Source organism: Nothobranchius furzeri, chromosome 4 (assembly GCF_043380555.1).
Source record: "Nothobranchius furzeri strain GRZ-AD chromosome 4, NfurGRZ-RIMD1, whole genome shotgun sequence".
Lineage (NCBI taxonomy): Eukaryota > Metazoa > Chordata > Actinopteri > Cyprinodontiformes > Nothobranchiidae > Nothobranchius > Nothobranchius furzeri.
In genome coordinates, this window is record NC_091744.1 from 49,927,569 (window position 1) to 49,947,405 (window position 19,837).

Consider the following 19,837-nt stretch of genomic DNA (forward strand, 5'->3'; position numbering starts at 1 on the left):
GTTTATTCAATAAATTGGGCCTGCTTTTCAAACCTTAGCTCTTTTATATCTTTCATATTCTATGTATTATACTTACTGTACACACCACATTACACTTTACTGCTTATTTCACATAGTTGGATGTTCAACTGCATTTTGTTGTTCCAGTATTGGTCATTTTAGGTTAGTCCAGTCATCCAGAAACAAGATTCAGGGTAGATGACTAGGCTAATATCTCCCGCTAACACCACAGACATATTGGACCTGAAAAATATTTTTTTTCTACCTCAGAGATAAGTACTTGTAGTTGTTCACTACCTTTTTTGTCTGGACTGTACGTAGCATTACTATGATAAATATATAGTTACCACTTAAAGTCATTCTAGTTATTAATTTAGCCGTGTTGAATTCAATTTAATTACGTTAACAACTTTGTTCAAATGACCATGCCAGTCCAGTTCTCACTGCCACCTGGCTGCGGTCTGTGTAGCTAGCTAAAAACAGTATGAACAGCTGAGGCTCTGTCCTCTGAGCACATACTTAGTATTTTGATAGAATCGAATTCATGACATTTTTATCATTCACATATTTTTGTTTCTGCTGTTGGATGATAGAACAAGTATGAATTACTGAGTGGAGCGCGGGTCCGGTAGACTACCTGCTATCCATTGCTATCCCAAAGCTTTCGTCATGTTCGCTCGTCTCAACGCATGAGTGAAAAAAACAAAAGCTCTCCGCTGCTCCTTTGTCACTCAGCAGAGAGAAGGAGAAAAACTTCTCGCTCTATAAACTGCGAAAAAGCAATACTCCGTGAACCGAGTCGCTACTTTTGGCCCTTCTTTGGAGAAATAAATCTAGGGGTGAAAAATCTGTAAATCTAGCCAAAAAGACAGTTGGAAAAACAGAAGTGGAACTGGAACTGAAGGGGAATATGCAATCTGATTGGTTGGAAGTGTCATGTGGGGCACTGTGCCAGCTAGATGCAGAAATGAAAGGAGAAGCGCTACAGCCCAATATTGCCCAAAATGTTTAATCCGTTTGTTTATCCACAAGGAGGGAAAATTATTTTCCAGGACAACTCAAAAATTCCCAGGACATTTTGCAATTCCCCCCATTTTCCATGTGTTTTCCATGACTGGAAAATTGGACTATCATTTTCCAGGTTTTCCAGGTTTTCCAGGACGCGTGGGAACCCTGAATATATGTACAATGCCAAAAAACATTCTGCAATTGTTTGAAAAGAGGGAAAGTAGTTATATGTTGAAGGGAACTGAACTCTTCAAAAAGCCCAGATTTAGAACCAGAATGAAGGAAATGAGTATTTCGGAGAATGGTGTGAAATTATGGAATTGCCTGGACAGAGAAGTGAAAGAGTCAAGAGCTCTAAAACTGTTTAGAGAATATATTAGATCAAGTGTGTTGGGTAGATATGAATGTGAATAATGTCTGTGGCTATAACTGAAATGTGAACAAGGAACGTGACAGAATGAACTTTGAGAAATGCATAATTATAGTTTAGTTATTTTTGTTTTTAAAAAGGGGGCAGAAATTAGAAGATTTTTTCTTCCATCTGCTCCCTTTCATTCAAGTTGTATTGTGTTAATATGCATACAGTTTATTTATTTGTTGTATTTTTTTAATTGAATGAAATAAACATGAGAAGAATACGTGCTAATAAAATAGAGCGATTATATAAAGGCACATATTTGCAGAAATAACAAGACAAAACATCTGATTTGTGCAAATGAACCATATATCTGTAGTGACTCTACAGGAAATCACATACCTTATCTTAAATAACTTGAATGCACTTTTGGTATGTAGTCTGCAAGTCGTTCCTGAAAAAATAAAAATAAAAAAAGACATGGGGGACATGGTGTCTTGATCAAGACATTGTGAACCTTTATTATTTTGGTACGATTTAACAAAAATAATCTTGTCTGATATTCAATTTGATCAACGCCACATTTATTGATTGACCCCATTCTACCTTTTGCTTCCCTGCATTGATCAAAAAGAGTGAATCCCATACCAAAATAGAATGTTACTTTTCTTCTGTTTTTTTGACTTCCAGGTCGTTCCCAATCACATCTTTCATAAGTTCCAAAACAGAGATGGCAACCAGTTAAGGTGGAACAACAAAATGACTTTCATCTGAGAGTCAATAAACTCATTTAACCAAACTGTGTCAGATAATCTCTCTCTCTCTCTCTCTCTGCAGTATGTGGATCTGAACTCTTCTCGTAACCTCCTCATCCTTGGTTTCTCCACCTTCAGTGGACTCGTGCTACCCACCTGGTTTCACTCAAACCCCAGCGTCGTTGACACAGGTGAATTTAGCACACGCTTAAAACCTCTTTCCGGAGTACTTCTCTTATCTGGTGGCACCAACTGGTGGCTAACAGGAATATCACACAAATAGTTTCTCCTTCCGTTTTTTTAAGATGACGACTTCACATTTGTTTACAAATGTGCTTCTGTAGCCGGCAGAGTTAAAACACGTTGTTTTACAAGTATTATTCTCATGTCATGCTGTGTTCTCATATGTTTATATTTTAGAGACTTACTTGTCCATGAAAAGTTCATCATCTCTTCATCAGCTGAGGTATTCTTTAAATTTGAAGCAAGTAGGTGGCAGTCTAACGCTATTGGTCAGTTCTGGTTGGCGCTCAGTTTCCCATTGCATCTCTGCGGGGCAGGAGGCATGCTTAGCCAAAAAAATATAAAGACATATTGCTTACAATATATCACAGTACATATGTCAATCACTTTTACAGATTTCTGAAAAATCATACATAATTTCTGAAAGGGTAAAACTTCAGAAAGAAACTTTACCACACACACTGAGTAACAGTTTTATGTGTTGACAGTCATAAAAGGGACACGTTCCCACTGATTCAAAGATCTTTGTTTTAGATTTTCACCCTCATTTCCCATCATTACTGTCACTTTGTAATGTCAATGGATCCAACTGGAAGCCAATGTGAACCCAAAACAAAAAGTGCACACCTGGACCCTGTGTTTTCTGTACAGTTTATAAGACCACACCTTGTTAACAAGTGTCAGCATGTCAGGACAGGGCCACTGGTTGGTAATATTAATCAGTGAGCTGCAGAGGAAGAGCAGCAAACATGAACATTAGCTTTCTATCAGCATGACTCGACCCAAATCAGGTGTGTCTACTTTGCAGAATTTTTATTCACATAGATTTTATCAGATGTAAATCCAGAGAGCTATGATGATTTAGAAATGTACAGTCAGGGTCTGTCTCTGCTGTGGATTGATTATGTTGATCAGTGTTACAAACAGTTTAAATCATTCATGTCAATAAAATCTACACAGGAACCATATTTTGATCAAACACAAGAAAAGTAGTTGCTGCCACATAATCCACATCAGGCTGTTCTGATATGTTGATAGTGAATGTTGGGCTGTGGGAATCCATTGTGTGTCTAGTTAGAGATTACGCTTAGAAAGGTGGGAGCAGTTTTGCCAACCTAAGCTCCTAAAGGAGCGGATGCTGCCAAATCCCAGTGGTCCAGATGGCTAGAACTTTTCCTTCAGCCTGTAGCCTAGACGTTGATGTAGGAGGGACAACCTTTTCATTGGACTTACCATATGCACTTTTGTGTTCATTTATTTATTTTTTCTTTAGTTTTTTATAATTTACATTAAGTGAGGTCTTTGGGGTCATTTAGCAGTAGTTCAGTTATGGCCAATCCAATGAATCATGACTTCTAGTTAAATGTAAGGAGCGATTCAGCCTGCTGGAGGCAGTGTTTGACCTTTTAACGTTTTGATCTTTGATTCTTTCCACATTCGTACTGTTTGCTTGCTGTCACTGGGGGGAAATGAGACAGGGCTTTGGGGACATGTATTTTCCCATGTTCCACACTTGCCTTCATCATACATGAAACTAAAGTTAGCAGTTTTTTATTAAGGTGTGTTGTGGTGTTTTATTCACACATGACATGAGGAAACGAAAGAGGGGCCATGGTACCAGAGTTAAAGTGCTTGGGTGATAGGTGAACATTGTAACCAATGCACTGAGTTTATTCAGGGTTAAGTCATGGTTCACTGGTACCTCTGGCCTGGCTGTGTGTACTCGTGTGTGTAAATGTGTTGGCTGAGGGGGTTATTTACTGATAACTTGGATTTGTTTTACCTTAAGTTCATTAGACAAAATGAAGACTGTATAATCAATTTGTCACGCTAGAAAATGAATGAGACGTCTACCACTGGCTGCAAGCTGGTCTACCCCCCCCCATCCCCCCCACCCCCAAAAGAAAGGACACAGTCAAAAGAGCAATCCTCAAGATTAAACAGCTCTTCTATGCAGACATAAGACTTTGATCCCATAAGCCACGTGATGCTAGTGTCTCCAAGGGAAGTGCTAATCCAGAGTCATCATTGGGCATGAGGGCTTGTCTGGTTTTCTTGGGTTTAGACTGCTTACCTTCCAATCCTCTTGGCCAGGCCCCATGTCAGTGGCTGTAATCTGCCTGGCTCAGAAAATGTCCAGAGTCTTTCTCCAGCCTCAACACTCAGCTGGTATCTTCACACAAGAACAGGCCTGTCAATGATCTATGAAAACAAATGGTTGCTCTCCCAGACATACAGGCCGTGGGACTTGCAGCCAACCTAGGGGGTGCCATGAACTTTTGACTCATGCTTATAAGAAAAGTGTGTGTGTACCTGGGGAAGGGTTTATTGAACACAAAAGTTTTCAGAGTAAAATGACGTCAGCACTGTTTGCAGTTCCTGATCCATCTGATGCAACTTCATTGGAGAGTTTGCTGCCTGAGGGACATTATGAAGGAATGCCAACCAGCACGCAGACATTCACACACTCAATGGCTCTCTGTCTTCACCCAATTGATGGTTTCCACAAATACCACAATAGAGGCTGACCCGGACTCAGGAACTTAGTATCTCTGTGGTCTGGTGATAACAAGGGTCCTCCTTAGAAACCAAGTCATCGACAAAGTCCATGTATCTGATAGTGGGTCTGATGTGCTTTGGAGTCCTGCTCATAGTTTGTCAAATATCATATCATTTTAAATTTACCAGTCCTGGTATGTGTCCTTGTAGTAACCTAAAAGTAACTGCCTGCAATGTTTGCATGTATTTGATTCATTTTAGTTATAGTTTTCTAAGCATTTACTTCAGTTTAACACGTTGTTGAATGAAGAAGGGCTTAAGTTCAAGCCTCAGTTCATCCAGGTTACAGAAACTTTTCTTCTCTCAGTTATTTTTGGATTTATTTATCCTTGGATCAAAATGCTGTTTTTCTTGGCAAAAAGGAATTCCTCTCTATGATTACTGCCTGTACCATTGTTATAATGCTTAATTGGATTTTGTTTGTTGAGCTTCCAGATCTGAAAAACAAGTGCTTTCAGAAAACCCTTCTTCCAATAAAAACTTCAGTCACATCCAGAGTTTCCTGAGTAACTGTCCACTTTGCCAAAGGTGCAGCAATGTTGCATTTTTACATTTTTCCTTTTTGTAAGTACCTACAATGTAAGAATGTTCATTGAATTACAATTACACTGAGTCACATGCAAGTTTAGGTCAAAGAGGAATACAGAATTTTAGCCCTTTTTAATACTTTCATCACTTTTCTGCTGCATAATCTAAAGTTTAAAGTGAAACTCATTAAGGTCCTTTATAAAAAACAATGCCGTCAATTAGCCACAACGCCGTGGTGGCATCAGGGAGCCTTAGGTTGTTTATAAGTGGTCAGACCGTGGTGGTAATTGGGCGCAATCGTGTCCATTTTATAAAAGATTAGGCGATGGCGGCATACTCCCTGTTCATTTTTTACTTCCTATACATTGAACAAATACATTTTTAATTAATTTCCTTCTTCAATGATTATATTTTACTTTTACTAAGCTCTCAATGTAGATGGTTGGTATTCAGGAAGCTGAGGCTCTACTATGTTTCTAAGACAGTACACTTCTTGACAAATGTGTCTGTTTACTTCAGGGAACTATTCTTCCAGTTGGTGGGGCACAAACTAAACCAGAGTGCTCCAGTGACCACCAGTACTTCCCTATTTTATGTTTCAGCCCTTGACATTTCTTAAGCTCCTCTTGTACCTTATCTTTATTGTGTCAGTCACTTGGGATCCTTATTTCTAATAACCCTGCCTGTTCTACAGTGTGTTGACTAAATCAATATTAATTAGCTGCTACTGGTTTCTTTGTGATTGTAGAAGTCCCACCTTACCATAGCCCTCTCTTTTTGCAACTTAAGTGATGAAAGTGCAGACTTTAACTGTGACACATCCAGCCTAAACGCAGCTCAGATGTTCCTGTATGCTATTCCAGCCACCTGGTTATGGTTAACTGCATCTTTCATGTGTGCTGAACTGTCTTATGGGCATCTTTGCTCAGCCTGTGTCCTGGGTCTTGAGATGAGAAAAACATCAATCACCTCATAATCATAGATTAAAACCAAAGTTCCAATTCTGAACTTTATAATAACAAAGTGAAGGAAGCACAACAAGTTAATTCAGAAAGGCTGTCCTGAACATGAATCCTTTGATAAAGTAAGATGTTTGTGCATTTTTAAAGTTATATTAGTACTACGGTCTATAAAAAAACATGTTTATATGGTTTAGTCTTTTCTTTTCTTTTTTTTGCACTCTTTCTTGCATAAAGTAATTTGTCACACAATCTCTGTTCTTGACATTTTGAGTATCTTCCAGAATGAGCCATCTCAGGGTTCTGTCACTTTAAACAAACAAGCTGTTACTGGCCACACCCACCCATCAAATGTCCCTGCGTGTGAAAACACAAACAGTGACATTTTGAAACAGGTGGACTGTTAATTTTTACTTTTGAGTGTTTATAGACTGTAGAGACTCTGTGGTCAAAGCAAAAGTGAAAAGTATCTCCTCGCTTTTTAACACAATGATCTGTCTCCTCAGCTTTTATTAGTTAGAAGCAGCTCATCACTAAATCAAGCAAATCAGCTGTGTTCACGATCTAAAACATGCAGAAAACATGCTGGAAGCAGACTCCAGCACCACGTCATCTCCACATACACCCCACCAGCAGGTTGCAGCCTAGCAACTCTGAAGTTGCAGTTGCGGTAATCAATTTAATTTAATTCAAGTTTATTTATATAGCACCAAATAATGATGAGTCATCTCAAGGCACTTCACAAACATTCCAATACAGTTTAGTTCATTAAGCCAATCAGTAAAACATGTCCTGAATAAGGAATCCAGCAGGTTGCATCAAGTCACTGACTAGTGTCAGTGACTTTACAGCAAGTCTCATACTAAGCAAGCATGTAGCAACAGTGGAGAGGAAAACTCCCTTTTAACAGGAAGAAACCTCCAGAAGATCCTGGCTCAGTATTCAATTGAATTCAATTTTATTTATAAAGCGCCAAATCACGACAAGAATCGTCTCAAGGCACTTCACATAATAAACATTCCAATTCAGGTCAGTTCATTAAGCCAATCAGAAATAATGTTTCCTATATAAGGAACCCAGCAAATGTCTCAAGGCTGGAAAGGATGATTTTCGTGGCCTCTCTGAGTTGCAAAACACTCAGAACCACACATTAATGCGCTGTGATTGCCACCTAGTGGCAGAACAATAAAACTACAGTCAAACATTAATGTAAAGAACCCTGCACTAATTTGAATATAACCCCGGGTTTCCACCGGAGCCGTCAGCAGCACATTACTGCAGCAGCACGTCTTGCTCGCATAAGCTGCTGCTTGGCCCTTCCCATGAGACGCGAAGCAGCAGGGGAGCCGCTGTCACCGACCGAGCACAAAGTCACACGAGTGACTTCGTCAGTAAACACAACAACAAGCAGGAGAAAATTACAACATGGTTTGTGTTTTATGTTCTGTCCTTTTTATAATCACCAATATGGACCTGAAAAACAAAGGAGACCGCTAGCTAGGTGATAACTTCTCACGGGGACGCACAGTTAGTAACCTTTTTTAAAAGTAAAGCAACCGGAAGGCAGTACGTTCTTTATTCTGAAAATCTCGGTAGCTTCTCTCCATTTCCGCGTCCGATTTCCTGTCTTTCCTTCCCCAAAAATGTCGAACTTGACCCGTTTCAGAGGCGTCGCGCGTAGAAAATAGAACCGGCGCGTAAAGGCCGCGACATGCTGCTCCTGAGACGCAGCCGACTCGCGCTGCTGACGGCTGCTGACGGCTCCAGTGGAAAAGGTTCTGTTGACCACAGCGGTTCCTATCAGCAGCTATGACGTGCTGCTGCAGTAATGTGCTGCTGACGGCTCCCGTGGAAAGCCGGGGTAAGCCAAATATAACAGTCTTTTCTACACAACCGGTCACTGACATTGGCATTTTTTTACTGTTTGTGCATCGGAACGAGTCCCCACGCTGAGAGAACAAACATCTCAGCTCTAAAGCCGATATTCATCCACATACGTCATATGTCACATGTCACGTGATCAGGAAGCAGAAAATCCATGTGTTAGGAGATCGTTTTGGGCCGCTGTAAAAACAAAAGTGAGGCGTGAACCGGAAAAGCTTCTGCCAATCACAATTCGACAACGGATTATGAAAGAACGGATAACGCTCGAAACACGCGGATTCTTCCTGATCTAAGAGGTGAGTCTCCGCTTTGTTTTGGTTGTTTTGGCGTCGACATCATCCTAGTGCGCAACATTCTGTGACTCTTTAAAAAAAACTGTAAAAATGGCGAGAAATGCTGGCAGCGAAGGCCTTTAGTGATCAGGAAACGGCTGGCAGCGAATGAGTTAACTGGATGCCAGCCTTCGATTAGTGTCTCTGACTCTCAAACTCACCTCAAGTTGTTCATCAGTCTTTTCCTAGTACCAGAACTCCCGATTCGGTCCCAACGTGTCTGTTCCAAAGTACTTCTTCTCAAGTCTCCTCTCTTCCCGCAGCCTGCTGTCTCTCTCAACGCACTACAGCGCTCGTCCACTAGCCAGTGGCTAAATCAGCGTTGTTTACTTAATCTTCACAAACATTTTACTAATGGCAATGTGGTTCTCCACACGTTAGAGACGCTCCGACACAGAGGGCTTCTTCTCGAACGCTACTTTTAGACTTGAGTCTCCTTTTGCTGGTAATCTGTGGGAGTTTACGCGCAGCATACACAGCATCTCCCCAGCTCTAGCCATGGCCAACTAGTAGCTTGTGATGCCCATCTCCACCATGCCAGCCGTGAGCCATGATTAGCTGGTGGCTAAGTTAACATTGTTTACTTGACCTCCACAGCGTGTGCCTGGCTCATCAACTCTCTTTCACCAGCCGTGGCTAACGAGCAGCCAGTGATCGCTCCATAGATTGTAGCGGCAGCCAGTTTGTTTACATCGAGCGCACCACGATCCACGTGCAACAGGTGTGGGAAATTATGTTCCCTTGAAATATTCTGTTTCCCTTAGGCAATCAAGAGCAAATATTTCCAAACTGACAGAACTTAATTCTGAGGACTAAACTACCCCAAATAAAAGATGGTTAAACTGAGTGAGATTACTTCTTTGTACATAACTTTCAAAAATGATAAGTAAGCTTGCTGCAAAAGAGTGAACAAGAAAGTTTTTACTGTAACTTTATTTTTAGGACAACATATAGATACAAAAATCACAAGCTTAACATTATTACATTTTCCCGTAAAAGTTGATCACAAGTGTTGTGAAAATAGCCAGAAGTGTGATCTCCCAACATGGGGGGACAGAATATTTCAGGGGAACAAAATTTCTCACAACACCTGACCTCCTGGCTGATGTCATCCCTCCTCCGTGTGTGAATGGTGACAGCTTCAAGAACAGAACTAGCTTGCTTCCTTCAGAACTGGTTGGTTGATAAACCAGTCATAATTATAAATGCTTTTTTAAAGAGGTTACATAGCTAGTTTTAAGCTTTGTGTGGTTTAGGCTAGGTTGGAAATTGATACAAAATTGATACAATCAAACGCATGAGTGAGCCACCGTATCTGCAAAACTTTCTCTGAACTGCATGGCGCTGAGGAGTCACATATTTTCATCTTGATTTCAATGGATTTCCCACATGGGGCCTTTAAGACCTGGAGCTCACCGTGAGAAAAAATAAAGTTTCTTTTTGTCCCGTTTATGCCTGCTGTGTTTGAGACAGGTGGTGAAATGTGCATTATGCAGTGAGGATAACTGTGATCCGACATAAAAAGGGTGCAAACTGCTCACACCTGTGTAACTTGATGGACGTGCTGGCACCTGCATTTATTTTTGAACTGGTTTATGAGACTTCACTTCAAAAACCTGCAGTGCGTAATGCAGGATCACGACTGTGACGGAGTTGGCTGGGAGTGGCTTGGACTTAAAGGCCAGCCTATGAGTACTAGTGTGCTTACTTGTTCCACTGAAGCATCACAGCAGCACTTATAAAGGGCATTTTGTGCCCCCTATTTAATGAGTTTAAGTGCAATTTTCTCATCCATGTTTTGTATCACCATCTTCCACCTTCACTCCAAAAGGAGCTACTGATCGTTATATGGGTCCTTCTCAAAAAATTAGCATATTGTGATAAAGTTCATTATTGTCTGTAATGTACTGATAAACAATAGACTTTCATATATATTAGATTCATTACACACAACTGAAGTAGTTCAAGCCTTTTATTGTTTCTAATATTGATGATTTTGGCATACAGCTCATGAAAACCCAAAATTCCTATCTCAAAAAATTAGCATATTTCATCCGACCAATAAAAGAAAAGTGTTTGTAATACAAAAAAGTTAACCTTCAAATAATTATGTTCAGTTATGCACTCAATACTTGGTCGGGAATCCTTTTGCAGAAATGACTGCTTCAATGCGGCGTGGCATGGAGGCAATCAGCCTGTGGTACTGCTGAGGTGTTATGGAGGCCCAGGATGCTTCGATAGTGGCCTTAAGCTCATCCAGAGTGTTGGGTCTTGCGTCTCTCAACTTTCTCTTCACAATATCCCACAGATTCTCTAAGGGGTTCAGGTCAGGAGAGTTGGCAGGCCAATTGGGCACAGTAATACCATGGTCAGTAAACCATTTACCAGTGGTTTTGGCACTGTGAGCAGGTGCCAGGTTGTGCAGAAAAATGAAATCTTCATCTCCATAAAGCTTTTCAGCAGATGGAAGCACGAAGTGCTCCAAAATCTCCTGATAGCAAGTTGCATCGACCCTGCCCTTGATAAAGCACAGTGGACCAACACCAGCAGCTGACATGGCACCCCATACCATCACTGACTGTGGGTACTTGACACTGGACTTCAGGCATTTTGGCATTTCCCTCTGCCCAGTCTTCCTCCAGACTCTGGCACCTTGATTTCTGAATGACATGCAAAATTTGCTTTCATCTGAAAAAAGTACTTTGGACCACTGAGCAACAGTCCAGTGCTGCTTCTCTGTAGCACAGGTCAGGCGCTTCTGCCACTGTTTCTGGTTCAAAAGTGGCTTGACCTGGGGAATTCGGCACCTGTAGCCCATTTCCTGCACACGCCTGTACACGGTGGCTCTGGATGTTCCTAGGAAGGGTCGGGTCATCTCTTCTCATTGTGCAGCATTTCCTGCCACACTTTTTCCTTCCCACAGACTTCCCACTGAGGTGCCTTGATACGGCACTCTGGGAACAGCCTATTCGTTCAGAAATTTCTTTCCGTGTCTTACCCTCTTGCTTGAGGGTGTCAATGATGGCCTTCTGGACAGCAGTCAGGTCGGCAGTCTTACCCAGGAATCTTTTGCAGGTGTTTAGAGTTAATTAGTTGGTTCAGATGATTAGGTTAATAGCTCGTTTAGAGAACCTTTTCATGATATGCTAATTTTTTTAGATAGGAATTTTGGGTTTTCATGAGCTGTATGCCAAAATCATCAATATTAGAAACAATAAAATGCTTGAACTATATGAAAGTCTAATGTTTATCAGTACATTACAGAAAATAATGAACTTATGCTAACAATATGCTAACAATATGCAATTTTTTTTAGAAGGACCATAGTGATCAGTTCAGTTAAAGTCATGTTTGTTGTCAAAATTACACATTTTTATTGGTTAACAGTTGTATTGGGAGACTTGCAGAATAATAAGACCCAGCTGATTGCAGAAGGGGATACACACTCTACATGCATATTCCCGATGACAACAAACCATTGACTAATGTTGTTGTCAAGTAAACTGCTACAACATAATTTTAGTCAGCTGCATGTCAGAGGTATGGCTACTGAATGACAAATGGAGGAACATGCTCTTCTCTTTAATTTGCCTAACTAAACTAAAAAAAAGTCTGTGCATCTGGAAAGTATTATAATACTGAAAACAATGGAAATCATAACACTAGAGGCAGTATCCCTTGGGTCTGGTGTTACACTTTTTTCTGTGACTGTAGAGGGGATCCCAAAGGAAGATGACCTTAATTTAATTTAATTTTAATTCTATTCAAAATACATCTTGCTTAAACAGCTTTTTACAAGTTTTTGCATTCCACCTTTAATGACACAATGTGTAGCTTGTACCTTTAACCTCTGGAAATATCCATCAAAATGTTGTTTATAATGAAAAAAATGATGCCACTTTGTTGAAAAAATTGAGAGAAAGAAAATATTTTATATAGCACCCCTCAATAAACAACCATGAGGTGCTTCACAACAACAAGAATGAAAAGAAATATTTAAAAAAATAAATAAATAACTACAAATAAAAAATCATTAAAAACATAATCAAATGAGATAAATAAATAATTGCTATTTAAAAAAGGATGATGAAAATCCATAAGAAGAGGTATCATTGGATCCTGGGAAGGCACAATTGATAGAAAGAGCTGAATAAGGAGAGGGTGGTGATGAAGGCCACGCAAAAGCCAGCTTGTCGGCTTCGTAACATAAAACCGAAAGTTAGGTCTAAAATACATCTGCACGGGTCTCTGGATGCAATGTTTCCTTCAGGCGATGGTAGCACAGGATAGTGATGGGAATTCCGGCTCTTTTTAGAGAGCCGGTTCTTTTGGCTCAGCTCACCAAAAAGAGCCGGCTCTTTCGGCTCCCCAGTGGCTCCTCAGATTTTCTGTTGCGTAGAGTACATTTATAACCAAAATAATGCAAAACTATATGTAAAATGACTTACTATTGTAAAAAAATGCAATATATCAAATTTGTATCATTTCTATGGATTTAGTAAGTGAACACTTTGACAAATCTCCACTTTCCGACTGCTGGCGCTCATTTTCTCAGTCTTCGTCGCACTCTCCTCTCTCTCACTCGCCTTTTTCCTCCTCCTCATTCCCTCTCGTCCCCCTCCACCAGCATGTGCTCTGCTGTGTGTCTGAGTCTGTAATCAGAAGGTTGCAGATTTGAGTCCCGCTCAGTCTGTTGCTGTCGTTGTGTCCTTGGGCAAGACACTTTACCCCCTTTGCCTGCTGGTGGTGTTCGGAGGGACCAGTGGCACCTGTGTATGGCAGACTTGCCTCTGTCAGTGTGACCCAGGGCAGCTGTGGCTACAATGTAGCTCGTCACCACCAGGGTGTGAACGTGTGTGTGAATGGGTGTGTTGTAAATCACCTAGGGGAGTTACAGGACTTTAGGAGGCGCTATATCAAATACAGGCCATTTTAGCATTCTACAGAAGCCCGTGAGGACAAAATGCCTTTACTGATTTGTAGCAAGTGGTTCATAAACGTTGCTTTACACACTACACACAGCACTGACATGCTTGTCATTTTGCTGGAAGTTGAACTTTCAAAACTTGATCTCACAGGGATTTTTGACCCTAATGGCCATCCGTTGGTAAGGTCTTACACAAACACAAAAATACTGCTTTCCTGCAATTATTTTGGTATGCACTGTCCCCTATCGCCAGGGAAAATACACACCATCACTTTAAGAGGTATAACCAGTATAGCAGAAGAAGGCAAAAAAAGAAAAACCGTGGGCTCACCAATGCTGCTAGTCAAGTAGGCTAGTGATGTATGAACCAGACAGATACTGTATCCTGTCATGAAACTGGCTTTACAGATGGGGATAGCATGCATTCCAAATGATCTACTCAATGGAGGTAAAGACGCTTGAACCAACAACTCTTTGAAAGTATTATTCAGATCTTAACAACATATTTCAAAGCCAAAATATCACAGACTTGGACGCCATCCTGTTCAACATTATTTATAATCAGGGCCCAGTTGCTGCTGTTTTCAATTTGATTGTATTTGTTATTATTTCAGAAGGCTAAACAAAAAATTGCAGTTTTGAAATCATTTACAAGCAGTTTTTTATTCTCTTTTGAAGGAATCAAAGAGCTAGACCAAGTGATTGTCGTCCTTTTCACCACACATATGTTCATTGGCGGATTCTTTGGGTTTATCCTGGATAATACCATCCCAGGTATGAAGGAGAAGAAGTAATGACAAAAGTACTGTTATCACCCCAACTCAACTTTGTTCTTTTTCTTCAGGTACCGACAAAGAAAGAGGCATCAACAGCTGGAAGGACAAGGTGCAAGGGGAGAAACTAAACTCTTGTGACTTATCATGCTATGATATTCCATTCTGTGGCAGCGTTTTTAGAAGGTTGGCATTTTTCCGGTACTTCCCCTTTCTTCCTTCTTATAAAACGCCAGAAGAAGCAGCATCCACATGAGGAAAGCAAAACATCAATACATCTACTAGCTAGTTAGCCTAACAAACTTCGGATCGAGTGTGTCTAACGGCAAAATATCAAACAGATTTTGCCAGTGATCCAGCTCCAGAGACTTTTATTACATTTTAATAAACAACTTTTTATTATTAAATACATATTATTATTAAAAACATATTAAACTATTCAAGTAATCATAAATGACCACTTCTTGGGGTAATAGGTTAAACAGGAACTTAAATATATGAACAATCATCCATAAAAAGTGGAGGATTGATTTAAAAATGACTCACTTCAAGCCGATTTCTATTTTCTCATTTAACAAATTGAAACACACACACACACACACACACACACACACACACACACACACACACACACACACACACACACACACAAAGTATAACTGAATTAGCCACAAATTTCCTTTTTTAGGTGGCCACACAATAAAAGTACATGAAACAAAAGGCATTGATGTAACAGCGATATTTTCATCCACCCATCCATTTTCTTCCGCTTATCCTGAGTTGGGTCGCGAGGACAACAGCCTAAGTCGAGAGGCCTCAGACTTCCATCTCTCCAGATATTTTTTTGGGGAATCCCAAGGTGTTCCCTGGCCAGCCGAGAGACTACACTGCAGGCCTTGATGCTCAATTCCAATTTTTTGAGTAAATCAGATTTTGTTGTGTGGCTGTTCACACTATGACTGAAATGCAACATCAAACTCTCTCCAGTGTGAATGCTCCGCTGCACCAAAGCGACCCGTATGCACAAAAAACAAGAGGTCACTCTCAGCGGAGCCGAAACCAGGAGCGGCGGAGTTGTGATGCAATCCTGATCCTGTGGATAAACTGTCGGTGAAAACTTTCACACCTTTTAATTCTTCCATTGTGAATTATTATTCCCCGAAAATGTTCCGGTATTAATTCATTCACGGAGAATCCCCCACTCATGGACACATGTCCATTGTAGCCATAGTCTTTCCACCGTGTGCTGGGTCTTACCTTAGGTCTCCTTCCAGTTGAACGTGCCCAGAAAACCTCACCAGGGAGGCATCCTAATCAGATGCTCGAGCCACCTCAAGTGGCTCCTCTTGATGTGGAGGAGCAGCGGATCTACTCTGAGCTCCTCCCAAATACCCGAGCTTCTCACCCTATCACTAAGGAGAGCCTAGCCACCTTGCGGAGAAAACTCATATTGGCCGCTTGTCTCTGATCTACCCATTTGCAACTCAATACCTCTCGGATTTATATGAGCTGATACTCATCCCAGCTGCTTCACACTCGGCTGCAAACCGCTCCAGTGAAAGCCGGAGATCACGTTCTGTTGAAGCCAACAGGACCACATTATCCACAAAAAACAGAGACCCGATCCTTAGGCCATGAAAATGGATCCCCTCAATACCCTTGCTGCAGTTTGAAATCCTGTCCACTAAAGTTATGAACAGAATCGTTGACAAAGAGCCGATCCACAAGGTCTTGAGTAGAGGTCAGCAGCACACCGTCCCCACTATAAACAGCGTTGGTAGTGCACTGCTTTCCCCTCCTGAGGCGCCGAATGGTGAATCTCCTCTAAGTCATGTAGAAATCTTGCTCCATGGTCTCACTAAACTCCTCCCACACCTGGGTTTTTGCCTCTGCAACCACCCACGCTGCATTCCGCTTGGACTGCAGTTAGCCGCCGCCTCTGGAGTCCCACAGGCCAAAAGGACCTAACAGGACTTTTTATTCAACTTGAAAGCATCCCTAACTGCCGGTGTCCACCAGCGGGTTTGGAGGTCAACAATAATGTGACCTCTGTATAAGATATATTAAAAACACAGGTTTTTGTGTAATACAGAAAACAATGGATGAAACATGGGTTCCTTATTTTATAAGTTATACCAGAAGAATGTAAATTGTTGACTGTTGAACAAAGATCGCTTACTGTCAGAATTATGGATGAGGAGAAGGTTAATTGGGTTACACAAATGCTAAGGTTAGGCTCGGGTGGTTAAGGTGACATTCAGACAAAAACATAAAACTTTTTGATGACATATTTCTACAGTGTGTTTACATGTTTGTACATGTATTTATTTGTGAACATTGAAATTTGATGATGATGACCAAGAATACCTCTTCCTGCACTCAGAATAGGACCACTTTGACACTGAACAAACAAACCCACCGGTATTCAGCTGCATTTTCTCAGAAAGAATTTTGAATCGTACAAAAATCTTATCAATTCAATCCCTTGGAATGATAATGAAAATGTTGGTGTAAACATTTCCTTATTTTAACTGAGCTGTGTTCCGGCCCCTGCCGTTGGGAGAAATGAAGGTCCCATCCAGCTGGCAAACAAATGCTGATGTGCTTTTGTGAACGGAGGATTTGCTGCTTGAGACGTCCCTGCATACGCCCCTCTGCCTCTTCAGTGGCCTGGCTGTTGTGCAGCCTAAGTGCACTGAGTGGCTGCTCCTGTGGGAGCAGGATAAAAGCCTGCCCTAAAGAGTTTCAGGGCCTCACTCCTGAGTAAGGCTGACTTTTTGGAAAATAATCTAATTGCAAGTTTTTTTCTTTGTTACGATCCAGGCTGTCTAGTAGGCCTGGGGTAACAAGGACGACACATGATCGGATATTTAAAAGTAAACAAACAAATTTATTTACACCAAGGAAAAATGAACACAACTGGACTAATCGGCGGCAACTAAAATAGTAACATAAAATAAACTCTACTTAGCCAATATACCTACAAATCAGGGAACCCCCTGCACATAAAAGACGCAAATTGGCTAAACGAGATTAAAACAAAAGCACACAGAGGAGCCAACAGGACAGAGACCACATGTCCAGCCTGTTGCTCCCTGATGATAAGGGCTGGGTGGCTTTTATGCAGAGTCCTCATTCAACTGCTGATTGTCATTGCCACCAGCTGGGACTTCAGGGTGGGGCCGGACAGGTGTGGGAGAAGCCAGGTGCTGCAAAACAGCTCCTCTCACACAAGAGGGATAAAACAGAGGAGTAAGAAATGAAATAAAAACATAAATGGCACCAGCCATAACATTCTTCAATGTTGCAATTCACGATTATTTTATCATTGGGCTTTTCTCATATTTTTCAACTAACAAAAGCAAAAATAAATCTGTGCAACTTATACTAAATGTACCGTAAACAAGTGTATGCATTTACATATTTATCTACTTATATCTACAAGTTTACTTGTCTACACATACATAAACACTCACAAGTAAAAACAAAGTTTTGTATTTGAAGGTGCAATGCTATGCAGCTAGGAGCACATCCATTGAAGGAGCATAGGTATTAGCATCAATTGTGAAAATCGATTTGCTGGAAAGAAGTTTGTCCCATTTATTGAAGTCTTTTGTGTTTAGAGTTTTTAACGTCTTGTCCATGCAGAGCTTCCGTAGTTCAGTTACATTCACAGCTGATAGCCAAAACTCAGTAGAGTTGAAGTCTCTTACAGTTTTCTAGCTTTACTAAAATACCTGTCTGTGCTTATTTGATTGATGGCAGTTTTTACTTTTTATTAGACTCCAAATATAATAATTTGGCACGCTCCTCATTTGTAAGAATGTAATCGGCGATATTAGCATTAGCATCCCTTAGGGTTTTTCCATGTATATTAGCACTGTGCTAACCACTTGCTGCCAGTCAAATCACAGCCTTTGCAAATCTCCTTCTGTCACATCGCAGTTTTATTGTATATGCCATTAATCAATCAGCTCTACTCCTGAGCTCACTGCAGAGATCAGAGTAAGTGTAGAGATTACTTCTGGAGTTACTGGTTGTGTGGCCAATCATGACAATAATCTAGAACTTTCTGCATAATGGACGTTTATGTGTGGGACTAATGGCTGGTGACAAGCCTTACAGATTTACTCTCAGGTGGAGCATCAAATCGTCTGCTTTGATGTCAAGCCTGATACTTAAAACTTTATTGTTATTGTTTTTTGAATGCTTTATAATTCCAACCAGACACAGATACAGATGTGAAAGAGAAAGGAAGATGGGGGGGGGGGTCCAAAATAATAAACAATCAATGACGAACAAGAGTCTGCTTCTAGACCTGCAGAAAGAGAAAGACTAACAATAACAAAGGACACACAACAATACAAGAGCAAGCTATCACTGCATCAACCTGATGAGGAAATATAAAAACATTGTTTCACTGAACAATCAGACGTTAATAAATCACAGTGCATTTACGGCCTTAAAGGCCCCATGTGTGAAATCCATTGAAAACATGATGAAAAAATTTGACTCTTTAGCGCCGTGCAGTTCAGAGAGTATTGCAGATGCGGTGGCTCACTCATGAGTTTGATTGTATAATCAGTTTCCAACCTGTGTAGCCTAACCCACACAAAGCTTTAAACAAGCTATGCGACCTCTTTAAAAAGCATTTATAATTATGACTGTTTTAACCTACCAGTCCTAAAGGAATTAAGCTAGTTCTCTTAGATCTTGAAGCTGTCATGATGCACACACGGAGGAGGGGTGACATCAGCCGAGAGGTCAGGTGTTGTGAAAAATTGTGTTCCCCTGAAATATTTTGTCCCCCTGTGTCGGGAGATCGCACTTCAGGATATTTTCACAACATTTGTGATCAACTTTTACGGTAAAATTATGCAATGTAATGTAATAATGTTATGCTTGTGGCTTTCATCTATGTTGTTCTAAAAACAATAAAAAAGATACAGTAAAAACATTCTTGTTCACTCTTTTGCAGCAAGCTTATTTATCATTTTTGAAAGTTATGTAAAAAGATGTAATCTCACTCAGTTTAACATCTTTTATTTGAGGTAGTTTAGTCCTCATAATGGACAATAAGTTCTGTGGATTTGGAAACATTTGCTCTTGACTGCCTAAGGGAAACAGAATATTTCAACACCCGTTTCACGTGGATCACGGTGTGCTCAATTTAAACAACCTGGCTGCCGCTACCAGCTTATATGAATATGGAGCTATCACTGGCTACTCTTTAGCCACGGCTGGTAGAGGGTTGGTGGGCCGGAAACATGCTGTGGAGGTCAAGTAAATAATGTTGACTTATCCACCAGCTAATCGTGGCTCACGGCTGGCGTAGAGGAGATCAGCGTCAAGAGCTACTAGTTATGGGCTCGACACACGGGAGGCGACAAACGACCGCGATCAGCGAAATTTGTCTCTGTCGCTTTTATTACCTGTCACACGGGAGGCGATCTGCAGTAGCGGCCAGCGGCAAAACCGTCTACGCGTTCTGTTCCATGGCGAAATCGAAACTTC

The 19,837-nt window shown here is 40.8% G+C and overlaps 1 protein-coding gene across 1 annotated transcript in view; it reads left to right on the forward strand.

Moving 5' to 3' along the window:
• The window catches only part of si:dkey-106n21.1 (solute carrier family 23 member 2), a 165,198-nt gene extending 145,925 nt beyond the window's left edge, over nucleotides 1-19,273 (forward strand). Inside the window, exons 10-12 of the mRNA XM_070550236.1 lie at nucleotides 2,201-2,309; nucleotides 14,229-14,324; nucleotides 14,395-19,273. Coding sequence (XP_070406337.1) covers nucleotides 2,201-2,309; nucleotides 14,229-14,324; nucleotides 14,395-14,579 — 390 coding nt within the window. The 3' untranslated portion in view covers nucleotides 14,580-19,273. The remainder of the gene's footprint in view (nucleotides 1-2,200; nucleotides 2,310-14,228; nucleotides 14,325-14,394) is intronic.
• Nucleotides 19,274-19,837: the final 564 nt, after the last annotated feature.